Source organism: Dipodomys ordii, unplaced genomic scaffold (genome assembly GCF_000151885.1).
Source record: "Dipodomys ordii isolate 6190 unplaced genomic scaffold, Dord_2.0 Scaffold27, whole genome shotgun sequence".
NCBI classification, from domain to species: domain Eukaryota; kingdom Metazoa; phylum Chordata; class Mammalia; order Rodentia; family Heteromyidae; genus Dipodomys; species Dipodomys ordii.
In genome coordinates, this window is record NW_012267243.1 from 378930 (window position 1) to 393163 (window position 14234).

At 36.0% G+C, this 14234-nt stretch overlaps 1 protein-coding gene across 1 annotated transcript in view; it reads right to left on the reverse strand.

The window, feature by feature from the left end:
• Fmn2 (formin 2) overlaps positions 1-14234 on the reverse strand; it is a 170115-nt gene that overhangs the window by 31777 nt on the left and 124104 nt on the right. The window contains exons 9-13 of the mRNA XM_013015633.1: positions 8189-8280; positions 7894-8023; positions 6414-6560; positions 2585-2644; positions 2311-2431 (exon numbers count right to left, since the gene is read on the reverse strand). Coding sequence (XP_012871087.1) covers positions 2311-2431; positions 2585-2644; positions 6414-6560; positions 7894-8023; positions 8189-8280 — 550 coding nt within the window. The remainder of the gene's footprint in view (positions 1-2310; positions 2432-2584; positions 2645-6413; positions 6561-7893; positions 8024-8188; positions 8281-14234) is intronic.

Below are 14234 nucleotides of genomic sequence, written 5' to 3' on the forward strand. Positions count from 1 at the left end.
CTACTTTATTTTGGTACAAATGCCTTTATTTTCATACTTGTGCTAATATAGAAACCCTTTACCTAGGTTTCCTAGCTCCCATATTCCACAGACTCGTAGGCCTTTTAAAGCCATCCATAAGCGTCTCTATAAAACCTATTCGATGACTCAGCCTTCTCAGCCACATTTGGGATAGGTGAAAAGTTCCAAAGCTGGCTATAAAATAAATTTTGTACAACAGAGGCCGGTATAACCCTTGTTGTCACTGTTATTTGATTCCAGTGTCCTGCATCTTGTATATACATTTTTCTAATTTAGGGAGAGGAAGGGAAAATGCTGAAATAAGGATACAGGTTGACCCAGTGTAACAATGAGATGTACAAGACACTATGTTGAAAACGAACTTTACAACTTGGCGGGGGGGGGGGGGGGGGGCGCGGAGTTGGGAAGGTGGGAAGAGAAGGGAGAATAGGGGAAAAAAAGGAGGGGGTAACAATACTTGACAGGAGATGTACTCATTACCTTACTCATGTAATTGTAACCCTGTGTATAGCATCTTTACAATAAAAATATTAAGAAAAATAGAAAAAGAGAACCATCAAACCATCTATCAACTACCGCTGATTTTTAATTCAGATCAGTGCAAATTCCTTTTTTTTTATTGTGAGAATACCATACAGAGGAGTTACAATTACATGGGAAACATAATGAGTACATTTCTTTTTTTATTTTATTTTTATTGTGAACATACTGTACAGAGGGGTTACAAATACATGGGCAAGATAATGAGTACATTTCTTATCAAGCATTGTTGCCTCCTCTTTGTTTCCCCTTCCCATCCCTTCCTATACTCCCCCCCTCCTTCCACCGGATCCTCCCCCCAACCCCCACCAAAGTTGTAAAGTTCGATTTTCGACAGAACGACTTGTATTCCTTTATCTGTTTTTTTCTGATTTGTTTCCCTCTTCTGATTAAAATCATTCTCTACTATCCAAGTCCAAAAACACTTAACCTTATTTCATTGAACCCAGTGATCAATCTATTCAATAAAATTCAATTCCATATTTTGTTTACTTGGTAAAGTATTCCTATATCATGACTCATTTCTAGATGTAATACCTAACTCAAGCCTTCCTGGACAATTAGGTAGAATCAAGCTTAACTTACATTCGACATACCATTTTATAAACATTGTAAATATACTAAAGTGCAAGTATGTTGGGTTTCTGAAGTACATAAGTGGCAATTTTTTAAAGACATCAAAGAAAACATCTTGGCAATAGGAGGAGCTCAGTAAGGGCCAATCTGAGTTCAACTGCCTTTAGAGAAAATATATTTGGATGAACTTTGCTGACTTAAAAAGAATCAGCCCAATAATTTATAAGCATGGGTAACATATACTTGAAACAACATACCAAGAAACTACATTTTGGTCATTGGACAGGAAGCATGGCTCAAGTGGTAGAATTGGTGCCTAGTAAATTGGAGACCTTGAACTCAAACTCTGGTACCATTTAAACTCATTATCCTCCTGTGTCAGACTCGTAAGTAGTTGGGATTTTAGGTGTTCATCACTACACTCAGCGTATCGATGGACATTTTTTTTTTTTTTTTGTCAGTCATGGGGCTTGAATTCTGGGTCTGGATGCTGTCCCTCAGCTCTTCAGCTCAAGGCTAGCACTCTACCACTTGAGCCACAGCACCACTTCTGGTTTTCTGGCAGCTTATTGTAGATAAAAAGTCTTGTGGAGATAAGGAGTCTTTCCTGTCTGGGTTGGCTTTGAACCATGATCCTCAGATCTCATCCTCCTGAATAGCTAGGGTTACAGGCGTGAGCCACTGGCCCTCAGCTTCCATTGGCATTTCAGGAATTTCTTACCATGTCTCTTCAAAATGAGTTGGTGTAAAGCTCCCATACATAATAAAATAATGTATATGTGTGTGTGTCCAGATATGCTCATAAGCCACAAAAACTTGGGTAAGTATACCAAGGGGTGGGGGGAGCAGGAACTATTTACCTACTAATAATAACATGATTTTACATAAACATGACATGATAAACATCAAATATTCTTGGCTATACATGAAAAACACAATGTTTAACTTATGGATTGTTATTCAAATGACCTAAAAGAAACTTTACGAAGCAGAACTGCAACATACAACTTTTTAGACAACAAAAGAGAAAATATTTTCAAATGTTTCTTCAACAATACACACAGAAGAATTAGATCCATTAGGCTTAAGTCTATTGATCCTTCAAAATCACTGAGAAGTCTGTCAGCTCTCATTAAAATAAGTAAACAATTTACATTCAAGATTTGAATTTACCTTTCAAGTCTTTCTTTAGCTTCCGGAGATCTTTTTGAAAGTCTTCAAACTTCATCTGGGATGCTTGAAAAAGGTCCTGAGGTTCTGGCAGTGGGAAGACACACTGTTCTCTTCCTGCATCCTAATTACAAATGAGATGTTTTTAAACAAATTGACATCAATATAAATAAAATCTATGCAATTGCCACAATAGGAAAAACTAAGAAAAACAAACACAAGAACCTCTTTCAAATCACTCAATGAAGCGAATAAAAGATTGTACAAATGGTCTTACCTCATCAAAATTTCGAAGGTAATATGAAACAATGTATGACAAAAGGCTCCTGCTGTTATCCTGGCAGAGAGAGATGAGAGTAAGTGACATGATTTTGAAGATTATTCAGTGTATTATGTTACCTAACATAAATTTCAATAAATCTAAATACATCCATGTATTTCAGGTGGAAAGTAAAATTTTACATTGCCTCAGTCATCATACCTAAAAAAATTAAAGACCAAATTTTCTCATTAATCCTATCTAAACTCTAAGCAGAAGCATGAAATTTAATTAAAGGTAAAAGTCTCAACTGTAAATATTTCACTGCTTTTACCATGAGGAATTTTGTTTAGCTTTCACAGTTGATTTTTGATGCTCTTAGAATGAATTCTGGTTTGCTACTTTTTTATTTTTATAATTTTTAGCATACATTAGTTGTTCAAGGAGAGTTTCACTGTGACATTTCCAAAAATTATGATGTGTTCATATGCAAGTAAACTTAGATCATGTTCATCCTCATGTACCCTCCCCTATTATTTTCTCAACCCCCAATGGTACCCATCCCCCATCCCAGCCTGTTTTACTCTCCTGTTATTTCAATTTTTGTGTGTATTAATTATACCAAAATATTTATCAAAACAGGGACGAAACAAGATGGAAGTATTGCTACTATTTCTGTACAGCTGATATAGCTCCAAATATAAGAATGATGAAATTTCATTAGTCTTTACACTAAGAAAATAGAAAAGTAGTATTTCAGGTGGTTTGAATTTTTGCTTATTTATCCCATTCCCAATGATGTTTTTATTAGCATCAAGTAGTTGTAGAGCAAAGTTTCATTTTAGCATCTCCATTTTTTGCACACAGTGTATCTTGTATGTCAGTCTCTTCCTCACAATGCCACTGCTTACTATAATTCATTATATCAACAACTGGGACTGAAGAAATAATACTTACTCAACTGTAAGTAAATAAGGCAATATTTTAAAAATATTTTTATAACTCTCTTCAAAAATAGCTTTACACTTCATTTCTGGCACATTAGGGATATTCATATTTAATTATCATCTGTGTTTTGCTTCATCTTACCATTACGTAATTTGAATTGGAGAGAGCACCCATACACATTATGTTTACACAAAAGTCTGAGATAGAAATTAAATTCTCTGACAATTACAGCTGTTCTGCTGAGACAAATTTGAAGTCTACATGGCTCAAAGTAGCCTCCTTATATAGTAAACTGAAAGTTAGCTTTCTGTTTAAACTAATAGAATGGTAAGCTTGTATTATTTGCAGATTTATTCTGTGCCATTTTGACTGAATGCAGCAAAAAAAATCAGAAAATAATTCACTAACAGCAACTCCTTTGTACAACTCCTTAAAGAGAATAAGAGTATTTAAAAGAGATAAAATGAAATATAAATAAAAAGAAATTTGAAAAACAAAAAATGTAAATTCCTCTGTGTGTGCGTGCGTGCATGTGTGTGTGTGTGTGTGTGTGTGTGTGTGTGTGTGTGTGTGTGTGTGTTAAGTAGATCAGTGGATATGAAGTGCTTTTAGTCAGTCCTACATTGTTGTTGTCAATTGTGTTAAATTGTTTTGTAATCTGCTGATTGTTTCCCTGAAATTCAATTTTGAAACTTGGCTTCCCATGCACTTAAGTGATAGATTATAGATTTCAGATTTGTTGAAAGGCAACATGTCTTTCATAAAGGTTGGGCAGTGTGGCAAAATTTATCATCTACAGCACAAGTCTGAATGAATTCTACACATCCTGAGCATGCCTAGTTTTGCTTCAGTGCTAATCTCCTTGGAACCAGGTACCCTGGAATACCAAAAGGCAATTGAATCTCAGCCAATCATAGTACTTGAACTTCAGCCAGCAGAGACAGAAAGCTGACAAAATATGGCTGTATCAAGTAAATATGCCACCTCCTTCCATCCAATTGTTCTGTGTATCACTTCTTTATCTCTGGCTATAACCATTACTTGTAGCACTTGCAGTGGGACACGTTTTGAACCGTGTTTCTCCTAAAGATAGTCTTAGAGAAACAGTTAAAGAAACTTAAAGAAACAGTTAAATGTAACTGTTAAAAAAAAATCTGGGCATTTTCTCTACAAAAAGAGCAACATCTGGGCTGGGAATGTGGCTTAGTGGTAGAGTGCTTACCTAGCATGCATGAAGCCCTGATTCCTCAGTGACCCATAAACAGAAAAAGCTAGAAGTGGCACTGTGGCTCAAGTGGTAGAGTATTAGCCTTGAGCCAAAGAAGCCCAAGGACAGTGCCCAGGCCCTGAGTTTAAGCTCCAGAACTGGCAAATAAAATAAGAGCAACACTGAAGGAAGGATAGTGCCTCTAAGAATTAAACATAAATTTAATAAGAGTAGCACCTTTTCATAATCAAGTTTGACATGAGATAGAAACATGACCATTAAAGATTTCCTTCTAAAATCCTTTCAGCAAATTAAAGTCTTTCCTCTCTCCTAACCTGAAAGTTAATAAAACAACAGTACAAAGAAAAGGAATAAAACATTTCATAAAAGCCTGCTGATAGTCATGTCAAGAGAAAATTCTGACTGATATGGATAACAGCTCAGTCTAATGTTGCCAAATATTATTGAATAGTAGATATGGTTGCACTTCTCCACCATTTCTATAAGACATTACATATCCCTTCTGAGATGGCAAATAAAACAATGTTTAAAAACCTTGCTTCTCACTGAGTGTGGGTGGGTCGGGAGCTACTGGCTTGTGCCTATAATCCTAACATTCCAAAAGGCTGACATTTGAGCATTTCCTTTGAAAGCCAGTTGGGGAGGAAAGTCTGTGTGACTCTTATCTCCAAATTAAGCAGCAAAAAAGCCAGAAATGGAACTGTGGTTCAAGTGGTAGAGTGTTAGCCTTGAGCAAAACAACCCTCTAGGACAATATTTACGCCTTGAATTTGAGCCCTATGACCAGCACATAAACAAAAACAAAAATGAAAAAAAACCTTGCTTCTTGGTTCAGTATTTAACTTTTGTTCTACATTGGTCCATAATAAAATTCAATTTAATGGAATATAGAATAAGACATAAAAAACATATAATTAGTGATAATTTACTTCTTTAAAATTTAGGTGGGGAAGGGAGTGTAGTTGAGGAGGTGGGAGGGAAGGGATGGTAGGGAAAAACAAAGGAGGAGGCAACAATGCTTGATAAGAAATGTTCTTATTACTTTGTTCATGTAACTGTAACCCTTCTGTACCATATTTTCACAATAAAAAACTTATTTAAAAAACAAAGTCATGCTTCAAGTTTAGCACTTTGTTGGGTAAGTGGAGATAAAAATCTTACAGACTTTACTGCCTTAGCTGACATCGGATATCAGCACCCTGAATATCAAAGATTACAGGCCTGAAGCTCAGTACCATCTTTTATACTTTATTCACAAAAGCTTATTTGCACTCAACTTGGCCTTATTCTGAGAGTGTGGAGTTTCTGGCCTCTGGTGCTATACATAGAGAATAATAAAAGAACATTCCATTCACAGCAAATTATTGGCCCACACATCCATAAAAGGATAAATATTAAAAGGTTTGATAGAGACTGAAAAAATACTTGTTTATTAAAACACTCTACTTATTCATCAAACGTAAGACTCCAAATCACTCACTTTAGCACATGTTATTATTCCTTCCCTTAACTCTCAAATATTTAATGGTCTCCTTTTATGTAGCTTAGAATATAAAGACACTTTTGATCTTGCACTATAAATATTTATTTTCATATTGCAATATTTATTATAACAAAATCTCAAACAAAATATTCTTCATTTGCCTCTCTCCTCTAGGACAAAATACTTACACTGCTCTTCACATCTTTCAGCTTTGGGAGAATGTCTAATCCGAAGCCATCTGCCTGACCCCGAGTCTTATTGCCACCATTCATGTAGTTGCCGAATGCAAGAACCAAACCCAGGACTTGCATCACCCCGGGGCCATTTTTTAATGTCTGCAAAGACGGGAAAACATAACAAAGATTATACTCCTATATAGCATTCTTCTGAGCAACTATTTTTACTATATTGACAGCATGGGAACTATGTCATATTTCATTATTAGGTATTTGTATATATATATATATATATATATATATATATTTGTGTGTGTGTGTGTATATATATATATATATATGTGTGTGTGTGTGTGTGTGTGTGTATGTATGTCTATCTCCCAAGTATGAGATGCTATATATTTTGTGGTGGTTTCAGGGCTTGAACTAAACTATCTTGTTCAAGGCTGGTGCTCTTTCACTTGAGCCATATCTCCAGCCTGTTTTTTTGCTGGATAATCAAAGATAGAGACTCCAAGCTTTTCTGCCTTGTGCAGTCAAGATCGTCCAGATCTCAGTCTCCTGAGTCAATAAGATTACAGGTCTGACTAGCTGCCATTACTATGAGTATTTTCAAAGCAAAGTTAACTTTAACAGATTTCACCATCACTTGTGTCAGTTGGGAGATGCTGACGTTGTTCATGTCTGTGTCATACTTGCACAGTAAACAAGGTTATAACATGAGAACTACTATAGGTGATCACATTGCCATCATTCTAAGTGTGCTATGTCCCAACAATACACATTTTTGAATAAGTTATAGAAAATAATCCATTTTAGCAATGAAATTCCAAACATTGGTTTACCCAAAAGAGTTCATATTTACTTCTTTCAGAACACTGTTTGTGTATTCAATTTGTGTATTATTGCCTGTAAAATTGTCTTTGATAACAACTTTCCTCTTTTCAAAATGATTGACTACAACCAGAACAAAGGGTACTGTGGATTTCTGACTGATGGTTCAAAATGTTAATTTTGGACATGTCTACCAAACATTGCTTTGTTTTTAGAGGACTATATATCTTTTGTCAAGTCAAATGGCTGTTCCTAAATCATCTGATTGGAGGAGACATTAACTATTTGTGGTGTGCCCATTCCAAAAAGTGAAGCCGAGTAAATAATCTGCCTTCACATGGGATTTGGAACTTTGATGCCTGAGCGGGGCATGAAATATGAAGAGTTTTGGCAAAAGTGGAAATGCAGCCCTTTGGAGGCCGGTGCACTCTGGTCACATTCTTTTGATGTGATCCTGAAACTCTGCATGCGAGTCTCAACATAGACTTTGATCTTGGAGCTCAATTTAAAAAAGTAAACAATAAAAAATTTTAAAAAGCTTCTATCTGGATAATTACTGTCACTCACACTGGAAATAGGCTTGATTTGAAATACAAAGACGATGGAACAAAATTAAGTTTCATAACTCAAATTCAATATTCTCTGTCCCAGAACCTACCTCACACAATTTCTGGAGTAATTCCAATTTGCGACGAATTGAGCAAATACTTTCTGAAAATGTGGACTGAAAGAGGATGCAAAAGACCCGTTCTGAAAAGTTGGGGATGAGCGACAGCTCATAAAGGAACCTAGGGATATAAAGGCAAGTTCAGAGAAAAAGAATATAATTCATGTAGACAGACGTTTACTCTTGTCTAATTCATGACAATTACATCCTCAAGACATGGTAATTTCTGCATGCAAGGGTCCACTCCTAGCCTGAATTTCCCTCACAGGCCCGGAAGGCAGCTTACTGTTCAGGTTTGTCCAGAGACTTGGCAGTTTCCTTGTCTTTAGAAGATCGGCCATGCTTTTCAATTTTTTCCAGTTCATCTGACTGAGCTCTCTGGAAAAATAATAGCCAAGTATTTTTTAAATCCAGTCAACTTTATCCTTTAGAGAAAGATAATTTCATACAGAGGAAAAAAATGTATATTTTCTATTTCTTAGCATCTGTAGTAAAGCTTGACTTAACTTGAGGCATCATAAAGTATAAATACACTTAATAAAAACCAGATCATTCCCAATTCTCCCAAATAATGTTAGTGACTATTAGTAATCTGCAAAACATTAATTCATTGAAGTGTGCATTAAACGATGGTGTTCTTTTTGGGTTTCTGTTTTTGTTGTTTTTCTTAATTTTATTATAAAGGCAATGTACAGAGGGGTTACAGTTGCATAAGTAAGGTAATAAGTACATTTTTTTTCAAACAGTGTTATCCCTTCCCTCATTTTCTGCTGCCCTTCTTCAATAGTGCAGTAATAATGCAACTGTGCACTTTGAATTGCAAACTATTTTCTAGAGAGCCAACATTTCCTTTTAATGTAGTAGCTCTTTCTTAGAACTTTGGATGTAATTTGATTGGAAAGCTCTTATAAATTATTTAGTTCTTTCAATCAGTACATATTTTTTTTGGTATTTGAGACAAGGGATAGTACATTTAATGTATTAAGACGAAGAATATTTTTTGTTTGTTCTGGTCCTGGGCACCATCCAGGAGCTCTTTTGCTCAGGGCTGGCACTGTACCACTTGAGACAAAGCTCCACTTTCAGCGTTTTTTGTGTTTAATTGAAGATAAGAGTGTCTTGGATTTTCCTGCCCACACTGGCTTCAAGTGGTGATCATCAGATCTCAGCCTCTGAAGTAGCTAGGATTACAGCTGTAAATCAGTGGTGATTGGAATAACTGATTTTGATCCTTATTCAGAACTTGCTTTTCTTAAAATAAAAATACATTCAACTGGGTGCCGGTGGCTCACGCCTGTAATCCTAGCTACCCAGGAGGCTGAGATCTGAGGATCATGGTTCAAAGCCAGGACAGGCAGAAAAGCCCGTGAGAAAATTCCGGACGTGGCGCTGTGGCTCAAGTGGTAGAGTGCTAGCTTTGAGCTAAAGAGTACAGGGTCAGCGCCCAAGCCTAGAGTTCAAGCCCCACAACGGACAAAAAAAGAAAGAAAGAAAGAATACATTCAGCCAGCATCTGGTGGCCCAGGCCTCTTCTCCTGGGCACTTAGGCGGCTGAGATATGAGGATTATGGTTCAAAATCAACCTTGGCAGGAAAATCCACAAGCCTCTAAGCTCCAACTAACTACAAAAACAAAAACAAATCAGAAATGATGCTTTGGCTCAAAATGGTAGAGCACTAGCCTTGAGCGAAAAAGGTCAGGGCCAGCGCAGTGCCCAGGCCTTAGTTCAAAACCCAGGGCTGTCACACACGTGTACACACACACACACACACACACACACACACACACACACACACCTTTCAGCATTATTTTCCTTCTTTTTATTTAACCATCTGTGATAGCAAACTAAAAGTGTTGTCTGTCGAACTTTGCTCTTTGGCAGTATTATGGGTTCAACTTGAGGCCTTGCACTTGGTTATGCAAATGATGATATACCAATGACCCAAGGACCTCCCACTAGGCTCCACTTCTTAACTTCTCACAACTCCTACAGGGCACCAAACTTCCAATACATAAATATTTGGGACACAGTCAAACCATATTCCACTGCATTATCAATGAGCTAGCCACCACCAAACTACCACTCCACAAGAAAGCATGGGGTCCTATAAGCTATCTTAATGCCATGCTTCTTTGCCTGACATTACAATATTGTTGATTCATAAATGCCGATATGAATGGCCAACAGCAACTTAATTTATGCTAGAAAAACGCCTAACACTGAGATTTCCCCCTACAGGCATATCACTGCTCCTGTTTTTAAGAACCCTTGATATCACTTCAACATGATTCTTGGATCCAGTTTAGTCAGAGGGCTCACTCACAGAGCACACATGAAACCATCTGGAACCATTCAACTTCTTAAATTCAGTGAAATACAGACATATTAGGAGTTCTCCATCCTCATTAAGAGAACTATTTACTCCTATAAGAAATTTATTTCCCACTTAAATAAACCATGTGCAATAGGGAAGACAACACTGATGATCTTATCAAGCATAATACATCAAAATACCAGTTTTAGTAATAACCCAGGTTCTTAATATTTAAATAATCACATTTGCTACCATTATGAGATGATAAACTCTTTTAATTTCCATACACAGACAAAACTGAAAGTCTTCAAATAAACTATAATATTCCTAGCCTTAAGTATATTCTTGTAATGACAGCAAAAGTAAAAATGTTACAGATGGTCTAGTGAACACTAATGGCATCACGTTGGCAAAATTTATTATGTTTGCTAGCCAAGTGCACCATTTCCATGAGCCCTGCCTGTCATCATGGAAAATCACTGGGAAATGTTGAGGGGATATGTGTCAGGATAGATAGCCCTCCTTGTAAATCTGGATGTAATGGAAGACTAGATGTGCAACAAATACTTTCTGAACTCCACTCACCTAAAAGGTTTGTTAATATTGCCAAGGAAAGAACAAGAAATACATCACAAAAGACCAAAACTAATACAAGGACTATAACTGGCAAAGAGATGGGGCATTGATCAACAATTCCATAGCTTTAAATGTTTAAGCCATAGCTTCAAATGTTTTATTACTTGGTGTTGCATCTGTTTTTGCACAGAAGGGTAGCATTTGAACTGTTACATAGATAAAAATTCCATGCATATTTTATGTGCCTAACAAAAGTATACTATTCTCCTTTAAGAAGTGAGCATTAGGCACCCAGTGTACATCCTAGCAGTGTACAAGTGCAAATAGATATATTAGAAAATAAAGCATGTATACTGTTGCATACAGTAACTTTCAGAATATTGACATACATTATTTTATATATATTCTTCTGAATATTTCACTATGCTGTACTATAGTTTAATATGCATATTCATATGCACAACACTTTCTATGACAGAAACCACTAGGCTTGCAGAAGAATTTATCAAGAGCGCCTCATTTTGGAAAACCTTATTTTGAGAGAAAAAGACATTTTTAACCACTATATTCAAGATGATAATAAAGACAGGGAAAAGTATTCATCTACTTCATTTGTTCTTCTGGCTCAATCCTAAATAATTACCTAATTAAATGTATCACATAATCTTATAAATCATTATTTCTACTTTATATTTTTATGCAGAATGCAAATTGTTTCATATATGTATGTATAGGTATTTTTGAGACAGAGAAAATTTTATGCATTGATTTCAGTATTGTGAATGATATATGGTACATATTTGTTGAGAAAAGGAAATACTAGAGGAGTGACGCTGAGAGCTCATAGCATGGGCTAGGATAATGACAGGTGTTTCTGTAAGTAGCTCATTTAGTAAAGACCTCCATGAAGGACAGGGTACGAGGCAATGCTGGTAAACTAAAGAGCAAATGCTAAAGGTGAAATGACATAGCAAATGTTAAGGAATTAGTTTCTCCAGCATATTCAAACAAGATGAGTGGGTGGGTAAGGAAGAAAGAAAAGGTCAGGACCAGGAAGAAGTGTCAAGAGATCTACAAATAACCTCTCTGTCACTGACATATAAAGATGTTAATTTGGTGTGTAAATAGATAAGCACTAGGGAAAATGGGTAAAGCATCAATCCAACATTTCAACACTAGTTTACTTGTAGTAAAGGATGCTGAAAATGCTTGTCATTTTCATAAGCTATAGTCCTTATTTTTTTCCCCAAATGTAAAAGTAATAGCTGATCCTCAAATTAACTTCAGAGGAGATCTGTTGACAGCAACTTTCTTTCAAAGAGCAATATCATCACTAAAATTTGAATTCAAAACCTGTGGTCTAAGTTGGGTTCTGGTGGCTCATGTCTGTAATTCCCACTCCTCAGGAGGCTGAGATCTGAGGATAGTGGTTTGAAGCCAGCCTGGTCAGAAAAGTCCACAAGACTTTTATCTCCAATGTACCAAGAAAAAGCCAAAAGTAGAGCTGAGGCTCAAGTGGTAGAGTACTAGCCTTGAGCAAAGAAAGCTCAGGTGCAGCTCCCAGGCCCCATGACACAAGAAAGAAAGAAGGAAAGAAGGAAAGAAGGAAGGAAGGAAAGGAAGGAAGGAAGGAAGGAAGGAAGGAAGGAAGGAAGGAAGGAAGGAAGGAAGGAAGGAAGGAAGGAAGGAAGGAAGGAAGGAAGGAGGGAGGGGGGAGGGAGGGAGGGTAACAAAAGTCTGTGTTCTAAATATAAAAAAGTTGTGTACATTCACTTGTTAAATATTTCAAAGGAGTTACTATGTGTTAGGGAGACAAAGAATGAAAAGAAGAATTTCTATGAGATTGGAGGAGAGAAGAATAATTAAATGATTATACGTGGAGTGTCTAGGCTGACAAGCACTCAAATGATAAGGAACATTTCCAATGAGAGTCAGTAATAAGAAATTTAACACAAGGAAAGAAGAGAGGGGGGATTGAGAAAGGGCAGAACTCAAAATAGTAAAATACCAGACCATATAAAACAAATAAGAAACAAATAAGCAAAGCCCCTCAAAATGGGCATATTTAAAATAGCCAAAATCAGTGAAAAAGAAATGCTCAGAGTAACTACCTGCAAAAAGTAAATATTCCAAAGACCACAAGCCAAGAATGAGCATTATGCTCACTGCAACTATAAGCTGGCCTTGGAAGACAATGGATCAAAATTAAATATAATATTTAAACTAGAGTAAAAACATAAAGGATTGATCTCTTGTCACTTATTTTCATATATTTTCATGTTAGCAGTATACACCATTTTAAGTCAATTTCTAGGAACTGATATAGTTGGTTTATCGAAAACAAGGCTGGCTATCAAGATATCTGTAAAAATGTTCCATGATTTGGTAACCAGTAGTACATCTTAGATGAACAAGAAAGAAATATAATCCCTGGGGGTTTTTTTGTTAAGTCTATGAAACCAATTTGTAAATGATTCAAAATCTAAAGCTATTTTGTTTTTTAATTCTGAAGACTACTTTCAGTATATGTACATTGACAAATAAGCATGCTGGCAGGGATTCCATGAAGCAACCCTCTAAAATAAGGAAATATGAGAATATGGTTAAAACCATCTACTTGAGAAAGTCAATACTCTTTTCCTTGTTTTTTGAATACGCTGATCATTAAATCTTGCTTGAAATGTGTGTCAATTAACTTCCTAGAGGAAGTTATAGGAACAGAGATAGTTAATGCAATTCATTTTTATTAATGTAATACAAGATACATTTCAGGAAGCAATATCAACTGACACCTGTTATATACCTCTCCCAGATTATAAAGTTCACAGTATGTCACCTACCAGCCTAAATAAAGATTAGTAAAAGTAGAAAGCATGCTAGAGACCCTCAGTCCTGAAAAGTGGAATTGGAGAATTCTAACTCTGTTTAGCCTATCTGCATTTTTACCATCCTCTTAATTGGGTTGAAGCTACTGCATTACAAAAGAGAGTATATACAGTTTTTTCTTCTTTTCCTCTCTTTGCCTATTTTTTTCTTCACCTGAACTACTAATAAGATTTACTTTCAACATTTGGTGTTTGGTTTTATATTTGGGTTACTTTTTTAGTACAAAACAAATCATTAAGCCATTTTCAGAAAAACAGTTTAACTGGTAATTACACATAGATATTTTTACAGATACAGTTTGACAATCATTCAATACACTAAAGGAAAATTAAAGGACTAAATAGAAGAATAGGAAACAAAGGAGGAGGCAACAATGCTTGATAAGAAATGCACTCATTACCTTGCCCATGTAATTGTAACCCCTCTGTATGGTATTTTCACAATAAAAAAAAAGAATAGGAGGTGAATACAGTAACAATAAGCAATGTGCATATGAAAGTGCAACCTGTTAACTTGAGAGAACTATTGGGGATGAACTAGATGTGGAGAGATGAT